This window comes from Melospiza melodia, chromosome 24 (assembly GCF_035770615.1).
Source record: "Melospiza melodia melodia isolate bMelMel2 chromosome 24, bMelMel2.pri, whole genome shotgun sequence".
Taxonomy (NCBI): domain Eukaryota; kingdom Metazoa; phylum Chordata; class Aves; order Passeriformes; family Passerellidae; genus Melospiza; species Melospiza melodia.
The window spans coordinates 12,325,085-12,342,222 of NC_086217.1; the positions used below are offsets into that span (position 1 = coordinate 12,325,085).

Genomic DNA, 17,138 nt, shown 5'->3' on the forward strand with positions numbered 1-17,138 from the left:
CCTGGCACCCCAGCAGCACCCGTGCCCCGCTCCCAGGGCATGGCACTGACCACCCCACGTGGGGCACGGCTCCAGAGGAGGATGGAGAGAAGCCAGGGAGGAAATCCTGGAGCTGCTGGCAGTTTGGAGCGGGTTTCACCGCGTCACTGGTCCAGCCTTTCCAGACACGAGGTCCAGCAGGTCTCACGAGGGCGCCGTGTTCTCTTCGAATAAAAACACCTGATGGAAGAGCTGGGCAAAGGCGAGGGTGAGGCTGAAGGGCGCTCTCCCTCCTCTCAGGCTCCGGGGCTCAGTACTGCCGCAGGTTGAAGAACCCGACGCTGGTGGGGGACTCCTTGACCGTCACTGTGATCAGGTTGGCGGTGACGTCGGTGACAAAGACGTGCTCGATCAGGCTGCGCGTGGGTTTCCAGTCCTGGCTGGTCTGGATGGACACAGACATGTTCTGAGCCACGCCCGGGAGGGAGGCTGAATCCCGGTCCGAGTCGGAGCTGGTGTCCTCGCCGCTGCTGGCTTCGGACAGCGCGGGGCCTTTGCGGCTCTCGGGGGCCGCGCGTCCCTCTGGGGCGCCCGCCGAGCCCCCCTTGGCCGAGTCCCTGTCGCCTGCCCGCTGCGTCTGCTTCTTGCTCTTGCCTCCGTCCGCCCCTGGCAGCGCAGCGGCACTGGCAGCGCTCAGCCCGGCCCCTGCCGCGCCACCCTTGGCGGCGCCCGCGCCCTTGGCACCCGCAGGGGCGGCGCCGGCAGCGCCCTTGGCCAGGGAGCCGCAGAGGTGCCGGGGCACGCCGCTCCCGCTGGCCGTGCCGGGCCCGTTCCTGACGCTCTGCAGGTTCAGGGCCTGCAGGTTCAGCTCCTGGCTGGAGGCTGCCTGGCTGCCGGCCCCGGACGAGCTCGATGGTGCCTTGCTGCCGTTGGGCAGCATCTGCCCTCCAGCAGCAAACCCCGATTTCTGGTCCCCTCCGGCGCTGCTGCCGGAAGCCTTCGCAGTTTTGGGTCCCTGTGCGTTCGGCCCCAGCTCCCCAGAGCCCTTATGGCTCCTCATTTTCAAGTCCAGCCCTAAGCTGCCCTTGCTGGCCGCCTGTGCCTTGAGCGCCAGCCTGCTCAGGGCTGAGCTCTCGGCCGCACCCTGGCTCTGGGACATCCTGTTCATGTAGTGCACGATGGAGCTCTGCCAGCTGATGGCCTGGCTGGGGCTCGCCGAGCCGCTCTTCATCATGCTGGGCAGGTTCTCCCCGGAGGAGCCCCCCGAGCTGAGCCCAGCCAGGGCGCCCGGCGGGTCCTTCAGCATGGCCAGGCCTGAGCCCTGCGTGCTGTGCTGGGGCTGCAGCTTCCCCACCAGCTTGGCACTGCCCCCCGCCTCCTTCCGGGACGTTTTCAGCACCTTTGTCAGGTTCACAGTCCTCCGGGCCGCTTTCTGCTCTGGGGGAAGAGGTTTCCTGCCACGCTTCTTCCTGGAAGCGTCTTTCATGTCGGGCTTGGCCACCAGGATCTGAGCTTTCTTCTGCGGCACCGGGTGCGTCTCTCTGCTGCGGGGACCTCTCTTTGCTTCCAGATCACTCTCATCCTCTTCCTCAGAGGAGGAGGAAGAGGAGGATGTGGAGGAAGAGGAGCTGCTTGACTTGGTTTTTGTAGGCATCTCTGGTTCCTGCAAAGCAGCAGAGACAGGGAGAGATAACAGCAATGACCAAGGAATGGTTGTGGGCACTACATACCCTCCGGGGTGGCCAGGTTCTCTATCCGTGTATCTGCCTGATCTTCAGGGATCCATCAGCTGATGGGAAGAGCTGTGTGCTCAAGGCCACCCCCCAACCCCGGCGCCCTCCAAGGGCAGAGCCCCCCAGAGCTGCCCCACCATGGCTGGAACTCACCACGTTCTTCCTGGGCCTGCCCCGGGGCCGCTTGCCCCTCTTCCGATTCTGCACCTCCTTCTCGTGCTCCCTGAGGAGACAAGGATTAGGACGATGTTTATGGGGGAGAAAAATCATCTGGGGGAGCTGAGGCAGCCAGGTAGTGACCGGAGAGCATCCCTGTGTGCACCGGCAACATCCCAGCACTCAGTGATGGACCACGTGGTGTCACCCATCCTAAACCTGTGCCTTTCCCAGCTCTGGGTGAGGTTTGCTGTTCTTCTGGCACAAGGGGATCAGGCAGAGGGAAGGATCTGCCCCCAGCCCTGCTAAGCCTTGCTTTGTTTAAATGGGATGGTGCTCAGATGTAACACATCCAGCTGATTGAACACCACCCTGTCTGCACTCAACACCAGATCCCATTCTTGAATAAAATTGATCCAGAAACTAGTTATAATTGAATCCTATCATAAACTGTAATGATTTTTATTATTATTATGTCAAAGTACTTGGCAGCACTGTGTCTGCCATGGCCAGCTGGCTCTCCCTCTGTCCTGTGAGTGATGCTGGGGTGCAGGGCTCTGGAACCATTGCTGTTCTCAGCCTGCTCCAGGCAGGAGCAGGGACCTGACAGCACAGACACCATCCTGTCCTGCCATCCAGGTGGTGCAGCCTGGAGAAGTCTCTAGGGAGACTTCAGAGCATCTCCCAGTACTTAAAGAGGCTCCAAGAGAGCTGGAGAGGGACTTTGGACAAGGGCCTGGAGTGACAGGAACAGGGAATGGCTTCCAGCTGACTGAGGGCAGGGTTACATGGGGGATTAAGAAGAAATTCTTCCCTGTGAGAGTGTTGAGGCCCTGGCACAGGCTGCCCAAAGAAGCTGTGGCTGCCCCATCCATGGTAATGTCTAAGGCCAGGTTGGACAGGACTTGGAGCAGCCTGGGGCAGTGGAAATGGAGTGGATCAGGAAGAGATTTAAGATCCTTCCTAATCCAAACATTCTCTACAATTTTCTCCCAGATATTGTGGAGTTTCCACAGTTTCCCTCACTCTCCCAGAGCTTCATCCTCCACAAGTTCCCTTTAATGCCTCACAAGCACCATCTCCCCCAGGGGTCTGCAGCCACCCCCAGGCACAGCCAAGGTCCCTGAGCCCTGGATGGGGACAGGGAGCCCCAGGTCCGTGCCAGGCGCTGCCCCATTCCCCGGGTGCACCCCGAACCCTCGGGGTCTGCCCGGCCAGGGCACAGCCGCTCTGGGTAGACCTGGACCGACCGTGACTCCGGGGACAAACAAAAGGGCCTGGCCACAAAGGGCCCCGCCAGCTCCGGGCTGTTGTTTCCAACGGCTCCCACCACACGTGCAGCCAATTAGAAGTTAATTGACTTTACAGTTTGCTTAGAAACATTTAGAGTTTGCTCACTTCTTTTGGAAAGCCAGCAGCAGCCGGGGGTCCAGGATGTTCTCCTCGGGCTCCCAGCTGTTGTGCCTGCAACAGAGGACACGGAGCGGTGAGAGCAGGGGCCGGACCCCCCCGGCCGCTCCGGGCTAACCCGGGCCTGGCACGGGCCGGGGCACGGCGGAACCGGGGCCGGCACGGCCGGGGGGCGGGCAGGGAGAGGGGCCGGGGGAGGGAGATCGGGAAGGGGCGGCCACGCCGCGGCGGGGCGAGGCGAGCCCCGCGCATCCCGGCGGAGCTCCGGTTGCACGGAGCGGCCGGGGGGGTGCGGCGGTTCCGGGGGGCTGCACCGGCCCGGGGGGGGCAGCGGAGCCCCACGCGGTGGCGGGGAGGGCCCGGCCGCGGCCGCGCTTATTTGTAAACAAAAGGAGCGGCACGACCCAAACAAAAGCGGCCGGGCGGGCGGTCCCCGCGCCCCGCTCCGCACCGCGTGGTTCCGCGATCCGCGCGGCCCCGCACCGCGCCCCGCGCCCCGCACCGCCCCGCTCACTTGGAGGACCAGCCTCGCCACTTGACCAGGTACTCCAGCTTGCCCTGCGGAGAGAGACGGGAGAGGGGCGTTAGCGGCTCCCGGCGGGGGCGCGGGGACCGCGGGGCTGCGGGCGGCGGGTCCCACCTTGCGCAGCCGCTTGCTGAGGATGCACTCGGCGGCGAAGACCTGCTCTCCCACGCTGCTCAGCTCCTCCATGGCCCCGGCCCCGCGCACGCCCCCGCGCACTCACACACAAGGGGAGCCCCCGGGCGCGCCCCCGACGGCGGCCGCGCGCGCTCCGACCCCCCCAGATCCACGCGCGCCCCCCGGCACAATACGGCGGAGGGGCGGGCGGGGGGTCCCCAAATTCCCCGCCGGCCAATGGGGAGCGGGGGGCGGGGCGATCCGGCGCGGGGGGTGGGGGGAGGCATTGTCTGCGTGCGACCCCTCCTCTTCCTCCCGCGCGGGGGCGGCCGCTGCCCGGCCGGAGCGGGGACAATGGGGTGGCCCGGCCCGGGGCTTTGTTTGCCCGGGCGGCGCAGGGGCTTCCCCGGCCGGCCCCGCGGGGGGATCCCCCCATCCCCGACCCGCGAGGGGCTCCTGCTCCGAGTCCCCCGCCCGGGGTCCCTCCTGGGCACGAAGCACCCGGGGCTGGGGCAGCCAGCGCCGGTCCCCGCCGGGCCGAGCGGGCGGCAGCAGCACCGGCGCGTTTTAGTCCTAAAATAGTTGATTATAATAGAATAAAAGCTTTCCCGGGGGGCGGGCGGCTGTGACCCGCGCGCGGTGCCGCTCGCAGCTCGGTCCCTCCCGAGCCGCGTTACCGGGGGTGCGGCGGCACCGAGCGCGCCGGCACCGCACGCACCGAGGCGTGGGGGAGCCGCTGCACGGCGGTTGTGCGCTGTGGGCGTGGAAGGATGAAATATGGTGCTTTACAGGCATGGAAGAAGATGAGTCAGCACCTCAGGGAGTTGTGCTCCGCGGGCCCGGAGCCTGCCGTTAACCGTGCCGGGATATGAATTGCCGTCGCCCCGGAGCCTGGGTGCCCGCGGCGCGCAGGGACTGAGCAGGAGCCGGACGGGCCATGGGGTGTCCTGCGAGGGGCCTCGCCCGCACCCCGGGCGCTGCCGTCTCCGGTAAGCGATGCCGGGTTTAGGGATACCGGGTCTAGCGATGCCGGGTTTAGCGGTGCCGGGTTTAGGGATACCGGGTTAGCTGTGCCGGGTTTAGCGATGCTGGGTTAGCGATGCTGGGTTAGCGGTGCCGGGTTTAGGGATACCGGGTTAGCCGTGCCGGGTCTAGCCGTGCCGGGTTTAGCGGTGCCGGGTCATTCGGAGCGGCAGCGGGTGCCTTGGGCTGTCCCCGCCGCGGGGGATGTCACACAGGGACCCTCTGTAGAGGGTGAGAGACGGGACCGACCCGGGCACCGCGGGGTGTGGACGTGCCTGGGTGCCGGGTCCATGCCAGGGGCTCTCCTGGCTCGGGCGCTGTCACCTTTCATTGTTTCCTTTGGCAATTACCGCGGCCGGTCGCTGACGAGAAGAGCTGTAGGAGCGTTTCTTTAGCCGAAGGTGACACGGAATTGTAACAGCGCCGCACTTTTTGTTCGAGTTCATTTACCTTGTGCCAGCTCGGCTCTTTGTGTGCGGCACCTCTGTGGTTTAGAAGCTCCGTGTGACCTCCCCTCGCCGTGTGCCTGAGCCGTGCCCATCCCGGCGGTGTGGAGCAGCCCGAGGGATGAGGATGAGGAGCCCTGGGGCTCTCCTGGCTGCGGGGATTCGGCTCTGAGAGACGAGCCCTGATTCGGGCGATGCTGGCTGAGCTCCTCTCCCAGCCGCCCCTCGGTGCTGCTGTTCCTGCGCTCCCCAGGAGGATGCAGGGCTATAGGGTCGCTGTTCTCTGCCTTCCCGGGGCCAGGAAGAGGAGGCTGGGTGAGTGGAGATGCTCCATCCCCTGCCTGATGGGCTGGGGCTCAGGACTGGGAGCAGCCTGTGACATTTGTGTCCCTTTGGGAACCACAGCGTTTGTGGGGCTGTGCCATCAGCATTGTCCCTGGTCCCTCGTGGGGCCTCTGACTGATCCCTGATGCTGCTCAGCCCCCATGGCACGCTGCTGAGGCTGGGAAGGACCGTGCTCCTCCCTGGGCTGGAAATCTCCTTTCTCCTCCCAGGGCTTTACTGCAAACTGCTCCTGGGCAGTCCCTGGGCTCTGTGGGCTCTGTGCCTCTTACCCCTGGCAGAGTGGGGTGCCCCAGGGCTCCTGGCATGTCCTGTTCCCTCTTGGCCAGCCAGAGGAGGCCATCCCAGCCCTGGAGCTTCCCTGGGCACTGCTGGTCTGAGCTGCTGCTGGGGGTGCACCCGCTGGGGCTGCTGGCTGGGGTGGGATGAGATGAGATGTCCCCCTCCTGCTGCCAAAGCTGTGGCTCCACCTGTGAGCGCCTTTTCCATGAATTCAGTGTTTCCCATCCCCAACAGGGACTTCACCTTTCTGGGGAAACTCAGGAACACCCACTGAATAACTTGGCCCATGCTCCCACCAGGCAAAGTGACATTGGGCCAATAAATTCACCAATCACCGTGAAAACCGTCATCATCTTAAAATGAGAGTCAGACCCCCGAGCTAACCTGATGGACCCTGATTTTGTAACTGTTCCCAAGTAGGCCAGGCATCCCAGGAATGCCGTGGGTCCTGTGTTGTGTCTGTGCAGGGGCTGGCAGGCTCAAGTGGGGGTTTGGTGTTGAAGGAAGGGATGGGGATGAGGGGAAAAGGGCTGTGCTGCTCCCGGACTGGAAATCTGTTTAAACCGGGGTTTACTGGGAACAAGTTCAGGTCACCCTGAGCTGCTGTGGGCTCCGTGCTCTGCCCATCCTGCCAGGCTGGGTGAGGAACTCAGCTGCTTTCTGAGGCCCTGTGGAGCGGGGAGCCCTGGCCTGGTGGGTGCAGGTCAAGGTCTGGGGGGTTCCCAAGGCTCCCTGACCTCTGTATTTGGGCTGGACCCCCCAAGCAGGTGCATTGCAGGGGTGCCCCGTTCCTCCAGCCCCGGGACCCCCATGGCAGTGGTGATGGGGTGCCTGAGGGGGTCTGGGATGTCCCTGAGCCCAGAGGGTGAGGCCAGGGCCAGCCCAGGGAGCAGCCGGGCCATGGTGGCCATGTTTGTTGTGGGCAAATGGTGGCTGTTTTTCCCAGGGCCTCAGCCAATCAAAGCACAGAGATCTGCATCTCATTTGGGTACTGCAGCCGGGTTTGGAGCTGTGCAGCCGCCAGGATGGGGTGGCCGGGCACCGCGTGGTCTGTGGGTCCTGTGGGCCTGTGCGGGGGTCAGAGGGGCCTGTGCCGCCCCCAGAGCAGCATTTTGGGAGGAGCAGCGTCCCCACATACCGTGTGCCATAAATAAATACGTGTCCTTGTATGTTTGTTGTTATGTTCCCATCCCGGAGCGGCCGGGACCCCTGGGCAGCGAGCGGCTTCCCAGTGCAGGAAAAAGAAAAGGAAGCAAATGGTGTGGAAATGCATGGCAAATTGGGATGCAATACACAGCGGGACTCTCCCTGCTGCGTGACCCCCGGCCCGGGCAGGGGGGCGCTGGGGAATGAATTACTGGGGATGGCAGGGCGGGAGGGGATGCGGGGATGCGGCAGCGGCCGTGTCCGGGCATGGCCACGCGGGGCTTTGGCCTTTGTCACCGCAAAACGTTTGCTGAAAATGTCCCACGTTGCCCATGCACGAGGTGTGAGGAGCAGCGGGAAGGGCTGGGAGAGGCTCCAGGACAGGCAAAATGCGACAGTTTGGGGTTTCCTTGGAGAGGTGAGCTGGAGATGGCTCCCGGGCTGGGGAGCAGGGGCTGGCTTAGGTTCCGTGTGTCTGTGCGGTTAAAACTGCACCCAGAGCGGGGAGGATCCTCTCACCTGTCTGGCCTGGGACATGGAAGCGTCTGTAAGATATAGTAGATCATTTGTAACACATCCCTCAGCCCGGGGCACGTATCAGGGCCAGGAGGGGATGGTGACGTTCCGGTGAGCGCCGTGGGTCTTCGGGGCATCCCCTGGGGCATCCTCTGGGGCATCCTCTGGGGCATCCTTTGGGGCATCCTCTGGAGCATCCTTGGGGCATCCTTTGGGGCATCCCCTGGAGCATCCTCTGGAGCATCCCCCTTGGGGCATCCTTGGGGCATCCCCTGGGGCATCCCCTGGAGCATCCTTTGGGGCATCCCTTGGGGCATCCCTGCTCGGGGTGGGGCAGCCGGAGCTGCAGCGGTGCTGGGATCCCCCCGGGCCCGGCGGCATTCGCGGGTGTTCCCGGGCTTTGTCCCTCGGGCCGAGAGCGGATCCCGCTCCGGGGGAGGCACCGGGGCTCCGGATGGCCCCGGGGCAGCGGCTGGAGGCGCCGCGGGTTCGGGGGATGCTCCGGGCCGGGCTGTTACCGTGAGCCGCTTCCCCCGCCCGGGCCGGGAGCTCGGGGGCCTGAGCGCGGCTCGGGAGCCCTCGGCCGCCGGCTGCCGGTACTGCACCGGGACACTGGGGCACCGGGACACCGGGACACCGGGACACTGCCATACCGGCACACCGGGACATTGGGGCATCGGGACACCGGGACACCAGGACACTGCCATACCGGGACATCGGGACACTGCCATACCGGCACACCAGGACACCGGGACACTGCCATACCGGCACATCGGGACACTGCCATACCGGCACACCGGGACACCGGGACACCGGCAGGGCAGGAGGCTGTGGGAGATGGGTACTGGGGCAGGATGAAGGAACAGGATGGGGCCGGGGAGGGGGATCCCCCGGTGTGCTCAGAATCCCAGGGCTGGTTGAGTCAGGAGCTCAGTCCCTGCTCCCAGCTGAGGGAAGATCAGCTCTCAGATGGGGATTTGTGTCAGGAGGTTGGGTCACCACAAACTCCATGTTCCCTGTGTGGGTCTGGGGAGCAGACTGGCACCAGCCCTATGAGCACTGCAGCTTCTCAGTACTCAAAGGTTTATAAATAAGAGGGAGAGTGGCATTTTAAATGGGCAGAGATTGATAGGACAGGGAAGTGGTTTTAAACTTCAGTGAAGAGCTATTTAGGTTAAATGTAGGAGGAAATTCTTCCCTGGCAGGGTGGGCAGGCCCTGGCACAGGTGCCCAGAGCAGCTTTGGCTGCCCCTGGATCCCTGGCAGTGCCCAAGGCCAGGCTGGATGGGGATGGGAGCACCTGGGACAGCGGAGGTGTCCCTGCCATGGCAGGGGTGGCACTGGGTGGCCTTTAAGGTGCCTTCCAACCATTCCATGTGTTTGTGATCCTGCTGTGTACCTGCTGGGCACGAGGACGGTCAGAGCCTGGCACCAGCGGGTTTGAGCCGTGCAGGCTCTGCCAGGATCCCCAGGGTAGCAGCAGAGCTGGCTGCCCCTGCCCTGGCAGTGCTGAGCTGCAGGGGCAGCCCAAGGTCACCAGCAGCAGAGCTGGGAAGGTTTCTGTGCACACCCTTTTCGTTAATCCCGCTCTGCACGGCGCGCACAGCGCTGGCCACGCTCCCCTTTCGGAGCCTCCCTGCCGCTGCCGCTGCCCTGACCCCCACCCCAGCACCGTTTCAAGCCAAACATTTTCTTCCTGTTTTTCTGAGGGTGCGGCTCTTGTTTCATCTCGTTGGGTGAAGCCGATGCAGCGAGCGAGTCTCTATGGCAACAGATGTTTATCGAGCCCCTGAGCTGAGGCACAGGGCTGGGGAAAGGCACCGCAGCATCTGGGAGGGCTCTGGGGGTGCTGGAATGCCACGCTGGCAGGGCTGCAGTGGGGGCTGCTGGACGGGGGCGGGTCTTGCTCCCTGTCCCCAAAACCCCAGCCTGGCTGGAGGGCCCTGGGTTGCTTCCTGCACAGGGAGCTTTGGGGTTGTACAGGGGCTTTGCCTCAGCCCTGCTGGGGAGAGCTCCTGGGAGCCTGGCACCACCAGGAGCCTGGCACAACTCCTGGCAGCCCCTGGCTCAGGAGTCACAGGGCTGTGTGCTGCGAGCAGGGGGTCCTGGCACTGCCACGTTCCCTCTCTCCAAAATACATCAATGCCCCTCTGGAGCTGCACTTGGGGCGGGTCTCAGCAGCTGTGCCACGGAGCAGCGCAGCCAGGCCCATCCTGCCTGCAGCTTTGCTGCTCAGGGACGCACAGGGGGCATTTCCAGTTTTGGCCACAGCCACAAGGCACAGAAGGACAGGCAGGATGGTGCTGAGCACACCCGGGGCTCCTGGAGCTGGAAGTGCTGAGTGGCTTTGGGACCCTCCCGAGGCTTTGGGTGCCAGGGCCAGCCCTGCATGTGGCCAGCAGGGACCACCGGGGCCGCTCCGTGTCCTGGGCAGGCCCAGGCTCAGTGGCTCCACCCTGGGTGGGACCTGGCGCCTTTCAGGGGCGGCTCCAGCTCTCTCAGAACAGATTTAATTAGAGTGGACACTCATTATGTACCGGCTGTCCCTGTTCCAAACCCACCCTGGAGCCGCTGTGCCTCCCGCATTTGGGGGGATGCACACACGGGGTGACCGTGCCAGGCTGGATCGGTGCCACCTCCCCAGCAGAGCATCCTGCTGTCCCCAAGGCCTGGGAGAGGCAGCTCCTCCGGGGGCTCAGGCATGGAGGAGCGTGGGTCAGGAATTTGGAGACGTTTTGGGAATTCTGTCCCGTTCCCGAGCCTGGGACTGGTTGTCTTTGTGAGCCTTGTCCTTCCCATGACTCCTGGCAGAGTTGCCTGGAGCTCAGGGGCTGCCAGGACAGCAGGGCACGGCGCTGCTGGTGCTCGTTCCAGGTCTCTGCAGCCTGCAGGAGTCGGCTGGAGGCGCCTGGTGCCAGGGAATTGATCCGGAGTCACTCGTTCTGTGGTTCTCTGGCCGAATTTGCGCTGTGAGGGAAAGAGACCAACTGTGGTCTGGCAGCCACGAGCAGAGCCACGAGCAGCCGAGGATTCCACAGACAGTGGAGGATTCACCCTCCGTTGCTCGTGGTCCACACCTGGCTGCACGCAGAGGACAGAGGGATGGGACAGGGGACAATGGCAGGGTCCAGGAGGGTGCCCACCCTTCTCCTCAGCCCAGCCCATGCCCTGGGCAGTGCCAATGCTGATCTGGGGCAGGAAAACTCAGAGTCCTGTGTGAGGTGCAAAGCCCCTGCTGTGCCCTGCAGGGAGCGGTTTCGGGGGGCTCCACAGACCGGGGAAACCCGGGGGTTCCACGCCCAACCGGGGCACGGTTTGCCGGGTGTTTGCCCCCATCCTGGGGGTCCTTGGGTCGGTTACCTGGTGGCGGTCAGAAAACTCCTCCCCAGCATCCCAGAACCACAGCGAGTCCCAGCAGCAGCGGCAGCTTCTCGGCGGGATGGAGAGCACCCGAACCTGCCGTGCCGAGAGGGCGGTGGGTGCCAGCCCTGCCCCGGGGCCGGTGCCCGCCGGTGACGGGTGACTGTCCCCTCCTGCCGCCCCTTCCGCGCCCCCCTCCGCCCGGCCGGGAGCAGCTCCGCCCCGGTGCCACGGTGAGCCCTGCCCGGTTACCGAGCGGCGGGGATGGGGGGGCACGGCCCGGTGCCCCGAGCTGCCGGGGGTGGCGGCGGCCGCCAGGCGTCGCTGTTCCCGCGGGAATCCCGGCGGAGAGGAGCGCGCCCGGTGCCGCTCTCGGTGCCCATTGCCACCCCCTGTGCCGCTCCCGGTGCCCTCCCGGTGTGCTCCCGGTGCCCATTGCCGCCCCCCGGTGCCCATTGCCACTTCTGGAGCCTGTTGCTGTTCCTAGTGCCCACTGTCAGTGCCGGTGCCCGCTGCCCTCCCACTGTCCCCCATGACACCCGCTGCTCACCATTGCTGCCGTTGCCGTCACCGTTTCCATTGCCGTTGCCATTGCCGTCACCGTTTCCATTGCCGTCGCCATTGCCGTCACCATTGCCGTTTCCATTGCCGTCGCCATTGCCGTCACCGTTTCCATTGCCATCGCCATTGCCGTCACCATTGCCGTCGCCATTGCCGTCACCGTTTCCGTTGCCATCGCCATTGCCGTTTCCATTGCCATCGCCATTGCCGTCACCATTGCCGTTTCCATTGCCGTTTCCGTTGCCATCGCCATTGCCGTCGCCATTGCCGTTGCCATCACCGTTTCCATTGCCGTCGCCATTGCCGTCACCATTGCCGTTGCCATTGCCGTTGCCATTGCCGTTTCCATTGCCATCGCCGTTGCCACCGTCACCGTCGGTGGGTTCCCTCAGCATGGGCTTGGTGGCCTCCAGGGAGCCATCGTGGGGCTCGGGGGTGATGCCCAGCAGCTCGCAGAGGAGGGCGTAGACATTGACGCTTTCGAAGGGCTCCACCTCCAGCCCCTTCTTGAAGGCCGGCCCCACGGCACGGAAGATGGTTTTCATGTTCATGGCCTGGTTGTCAAAGCCGTGCTCTCCTTTGTTGAACTGGACCTTGTACCTCTGCAGGGGAGAGCAGGAACGTGAGCACCCCAGCCCTGCTGCCCCTCACACCCCACCTCTCCCACCTCCTGTGCTGTGTTCTGCAGCTCCAGGGTTTGATTGTCTGCTTGGTTCCTTTCAGTTTTGGGAGCTGATCTGTTGGTGTTAAGCTGGAGGTGCCTCCAGCCACTCTCAACCAATTACATCCTGCAAGTTCCCTCCCTAAATGTTGGCACAGCCAAATTTTGTTGTACTGAGGAGCTTCCAATGGGAAGCTGCCTGCTGGCCTTGATACTGGGCCTTCCCTTAAGCCAGGCTAAGAGAGGATCCTGCAGTGGATATTCTGCATTCATGTAACTCCTACTCCAAGGTTTCTGGATACTTTTTCTTCTCAACAGCAGAGAAGATCTTTACACAAAGAGCTGGAATTGATATCTCTATATATGGAGACCAGTTAGCACAAGGGCCTAAAGCTGGGTGGGTGCTGTGGGAGGGGAGGAGCGAGAGGCACATCCCAAAAGACAGTAGGATCTGCCTGAGCATACACCTTACCCCATGGATCACGTAGCCTGGATCGCTGTACAGCACAAGTGGGGTGATCCGAGAATGGTTGGCGTAGTGGAACCTCTTTGGAAACTCTTCCTTCTTGTAAACGTGCAGCTTTGGGTGGGCGTTTTTCAGGACAGAGTACACGTGCTCCAGTTTCCCTTCCTTGGGCACCAGGAGCCCGCTTGGTCCATAATCGAGGAGCTCGAAGTCGAGGTCCTTGAAGGTGAAGTTGGTGACGGTGCGGAGGTGGATCTCGTTGGTTTTCACCACGGTCTCCATGCCGTGGTCGGACGTGATGATGAGGTTCAGGCTGGACTCCAGGCCGCTCTCCCGGATGCGCTGCCTCAGGTAACCCACGGTTCTGTCCACCTGCTTGATCATGTTTTTCCTCTGTATGGATTCAGGGCCATACTTGTGTCCTGAGGAGTCTGGCTCCCCGAAGTAGAGCGTGATGAAGTCCAGGTTGTCCACCGTGAACCACTCCATGACGGTGTCGATGCTCTGCCTCCAGTTGTTTTCGTTGCTGTAGTTGAACAACGCAGGTTCCACCAACTTCTTGTACACTTCTTCCTTTTGGTATTTTGCCTTGGTTCCAGGGAAGTGGATGGAGCCTGTCTTCAAACCCTGTGAGTGGAGGCATTCCATAAACTCACCTGAACTCTCTCGGCAGCATCCTTCCATCTGTCAGTGCAGCCACCTCCTAACACGATTAGTTCATTCAGTCCCCAATGCCTACCTCTGCCTCTAATGAGGTTTTCTTGCTCATTGCCAATTAAAAGTGATTAATTGAAAGCGCTGCCCTTGCACCTGGTTCCTTCACTGTGTTCTAACACCAGATAAAACTTCAGAACCAGTGACCCATTTGCACCTTGCATGGGCCCTCTGCCTCTGGACCATCATGACATTAAGGTGTGTTTTATTGAAGCCAGAGGAGCCAAAGGTCTTGGGCTGGGTTTCATGTCCTGTCTCAAAGCTAGAGGGAAGCCTGCAGGGCTTGCTGCAGCTCCCAGGGGAGCGGTCCCTATCGCTGCCACCACCCTGGATGTGCCTCGGGCTGTGTGGGGCTCCCAGGCTCAGGGTGCTCCCTGAGGAACGGGCTGAGGCTTCTTTAAACAGCAGCAGGATAGCCTGCTTTATTAATGTCTTAATAAAGCTGAAATGCGTCTATTATTTTTTGCTATTTTTAGCAGAACGATCATAATTATTCCTGCCGGAGTCCGGGGATTTCAGTTTTTTGCTGGTCTAATTAGCCTGATGTTCGCAGGGAGGCTGGGATCTCACGGCCACCTGGGATCGTGGCTTGCCTGTAGCTTTTCCTGGGGGATGGCGGGTTGGGTGGGTCTGTGCAGGGTCTGTGTGTGTGAGGAGGTGCCACACTTGCCTGTCTCTGGGCAGTGATCCAGATGGGCAGGCTGCCGTTGTCCCACCAGCTGCTTATGCCTTGTGTGGTGTAGTAGGGCAGTCTCACGCCAGTTTTGGTGTCGAACCACATGTTGTGGATCACCCCGTGGTTCTCCAGGTACCGCCCTGTGGGAGAGATGGGAGCAGGGGTGAGCCAGGCTGCGCTGGGTGTAGGGCAGAGGGGACCTTTGGCCTCTTCCTACCCTTGCCCTGTACCAGGTGGGTCCTGGGGCAGGCAGGGAGATGCTGGGGCCGTGCTGCTTCCCTTGTGGGTTGGTTGATGCCTGGTGGGTCTCACCTGGACCCAGCCAGGTATTGGCACCCTCTGCAGCTGTTGCTGCCCTCTGGGCACGGGCAGGTTCCTGTTATCTGTGTGTATCTAATCCCAAGGTGTGTCACTGTTATCTGGGTGTATCTAATCCCATGTTGTTTCACTGTTATCTGTGTGTATCTAATCCCAAAGTGTGTCACTGTTATCTGTGTGTATCTAATCCCGAGGTGTGTCACTGTTATCTGTGTGTATCTAATCCCAAGGTGTGTCACTGTCATCTGGGTTTGTCTAATCCCATGTTGTTTCACTGTTATCTGGGTGTATCTAATCCCATGGTGTTTCACTGTTATCTCAGTGTCTCTAATCCCATGATTCACTGTTATCTGGGTGTACCTAATCTCAAGGTGTTTCACTTTCACTGTTGCTCACAGCCTGCGAGGGCGGTGAGCAGAAGTTTCCATTGGAAGGGAGAGATGCACTTTGACTCTCACATTTTGTGCTATTTTTATTATTCTGGTCCCGAAGAGTCCCTTCTGCAAGCTATCCCCATCCTCCCTCATATTGACGCTGCCTCCCTGCTTTTGCCCATCAGCAGATTTCATTAGCATGCTCCACTCTTTTATGCCAAGGTTATTAATTAAAATCTTAAATAAGATTGGCTCCAAAATCGATTCTTCAGGAATTCCCCTGGTGCCCTCCTTCCAGCTTGACAATCTCCTCTCAGCATCCACTCTGTCCTCCTCCTGTAGCCTCTCACTTCCCCACATTACAGATTTTGTACTAATCTTCATCTTCTCCATCTTAACTAATGATTTCCCATGTGGCACTGTATCAAATGCACTACTGAAGTCCAGAAAGATTAAATTTAGAGCATCTCCCTTGTTTAAAAAATGATTTATCTTATCAAAGGAGGCTATCGAGTTGGCCTGGTGCTATTTACCTTTGATAAGTACAGGTTCAGTTCATGGAATCCCAGAGGGGTTTGAGTTGGGAGAGACCTTAAAAACCATCCCATTCCACCTCTGTGCCACGGGCAGGGACGCCTTCCACCGGACCAGGGTGACTCCAAGCCCTGTCCAACCTGGCCTTGGACATTTCCAGGGATGGGGAAATCTGTGCCTCACCACCCTCACAGGGAAGAATTTCTTTGTGTCTAGTTTAAATCTACCACTTCTGCATCTCTTGCCTGGTCTGCTCTGAAGCTCTTGTGTGCTGCTGGATGTTCTGGGTCCCTCCTGACCTCAATTCTTCCCTGGCCCTGGGCCCTGCCCCTGCCCTTGCCCAGCCCCAGTGTCTCTGGATGTTCTGAGTCCCTCCTGGCCTCAATTCTTCCCTGGCCCTGGGCCCTGCCCCTGCCCTTGCCCAGCCCCAGTGTCTCTGGATGTTCTGGATGTTCTGAGTCCCTCCTGGCCTCTGTCCTTCCCTGCCCCTGCCCTTGCCCAGCCCCAGTGTCTCTGGATGTTCTGAGTCCCTCCTGGCCTCTGTCCTTCCCTGCCCCTGCCCCTGCCCAGCCCCTGCGGCTCCCATGCCGGGCACTCACCGGTCAGCAGCGTGAAGTGGCAGGGGCTGGTGAGGGTGACGAAGGCAGGGGTCATGTACTTGGCCTTCACCCCCTCTGCAGCCATGGCGTCCAGGTTGGGGGTGTCCACGTCCTGGTCGTAGTTCCAGCGGAAGCCATCGAAGGACACCAGGAGCAGCTTGCTGCGGTTGGACGCAGTTTGCTGCAGGGGCATGCAGCTCCCCAGGGACAGGGCAGCAAAGAGCAGCCCCAGGGACAGCAGCATCTTCATTGCCTTGAGCTGGAGCTGCCCAGGTGTCCGGAGAGCTCGCATTAATACCTGCACGGAGGACTAAGTTCGGTCCTTATCTAATCTTGCCTTTGCCGATCGGGTGGGTGGCTTTAGCCAGCAGTTGCTATCAGGACGAGTGTCTCTTGTTTTTCTGCAGCAGATTATCTTAAAGTTCTTTCTGGGTCAAACAGCAAATCTGCACCTTCCCTCAGTGCTGTTGTGGTGTGTGTGAGCAGGGAGGTTCCTGGTGTGGTGGGAGTTTGGGATGCTGCCTCCACAGCCCCTCTCAGCCCACCATGGTGTCCTGTCCCCACTCCTGGCCCTCAGTGCCCTGCTCTGTGCTCAGCAGCTCAGCCTCAGAGGGCAACCCACACCCCAGGACACCTTGTCCACCCTGAGATGAGGCTCAGAGGCTCAGAGGCTCGGGGAGGGGCCTGGATTTACCCAGGGTTTTCCAGTGTGGCTTTGTTGAGCTGCCCACTGGACAGGGAGGCTCTTCCTTGGATCCTGACCATGCACCAACCCCCGGAGATGCTCCTGAGGGTGAGCCCAGCTCTGAAGCCCCCGTGTCCCTCTGTGCTCCACTGCTCCCCACGGGTGACCCTCATCCTCTCGTGCACTGCTGAGCTTCGCTGTATCAGCATCCCATCGTATCAATCTCTGCTGGTTTATGGCTTCTCTGCAGTTTAATCATTGCTGACAACTCGTTTCTCAGAAAAACTGAGTTTAAGGCTTTTGGAGAGTTATGTAACAGAGGTTGCCTTGGTTCCCTGGGCTCTGAACTCACAACCTTTATGTCTTTGCTGATCTTCTTCTGCTCAGGTTGCAGATTTATTCCTTGGTGCTTTGCTTCCTAAGTGCCTGCCACCCTCTCCTCACCAAGCAGAGCTGTCTCCACCTGGTTTTCCCCACCCTGCCTGGGATCATTCTTTGATGTTTCTCCGTAAAACTG

The 17,138-nt window shown here is 61.4% G+C and overlaps 3 protein-coding genes across 9 annotated transcripts in view; 1 reads left to right on the top strand and 2 right to left on the bottom strand.

Annotated features, from left to right (window-relative positions):
- Window positions 1-289: 289 nt before the first annotated feature.
- Window positions 290-3,990, bottom strand: CBX2 (chromobox 2). The gene is made up of 5 exons (XM_063175909.1): window positions 3,919-3,990; window positions 3,793-3,836; window positions 3,267-3,332; window positions 1,866-1,935; window positions 290-1,642 (listed from the first exon to the last, which is right to left on the bottom strand). Exons 1-5 carry the CDS (start codon window positions 3,988-3,990, stop codon window positions 290-292), a joined length of 1,605 nt encoding a protein of 534 aa, XP_063031979.1.
- Window positions 3,991-4,666: 676 nt separating this feature from the next.
- Window positions 4,667-17,138, top strand: part of RBFOX3 (RNA binding fox-1 homolog 3) — a 121,836-nt gene continuing 109,364 nt past the window's right edge. For 5 of the 7 annotated variants that reach the window (XM_063176070.1, XM_063176078.1, XM_063176079.1 and 2 more), the window contains exon 1: window positions 4,669-4,907. The gene's annotated coding sequence lies outside the window, so the exon portion shown is untranslated. Of the gene's footprint in view, window positions 4,908-17,138 lie in introns of all 7 variants that reach the window. The other 2 variants (XM_063176076.1, XM_063176077.1) reach the window with 2 other exon arrangements.
- On the bottom strand, window positions 11,282-16,186 carry ENPP7 (ectonucleotide pyrophosphatase/phosphodiesterase 7). The gene is made up of 4 exons (XM_063176113.1): window positions 15,937-16,186; window positions 14,106-14,251; window positions 12,728-13,348; window positions 11,282-12,196 (listed from the first exon to the last, which is right to left on the bottom strand). Exons 1-4 carry the CDS (start codon window positions 16,184-16,186, stop codon window positions 11,282-11,284), a joined length of 1,932 nt encoding a protein of 643 aa, XP_063032183.1.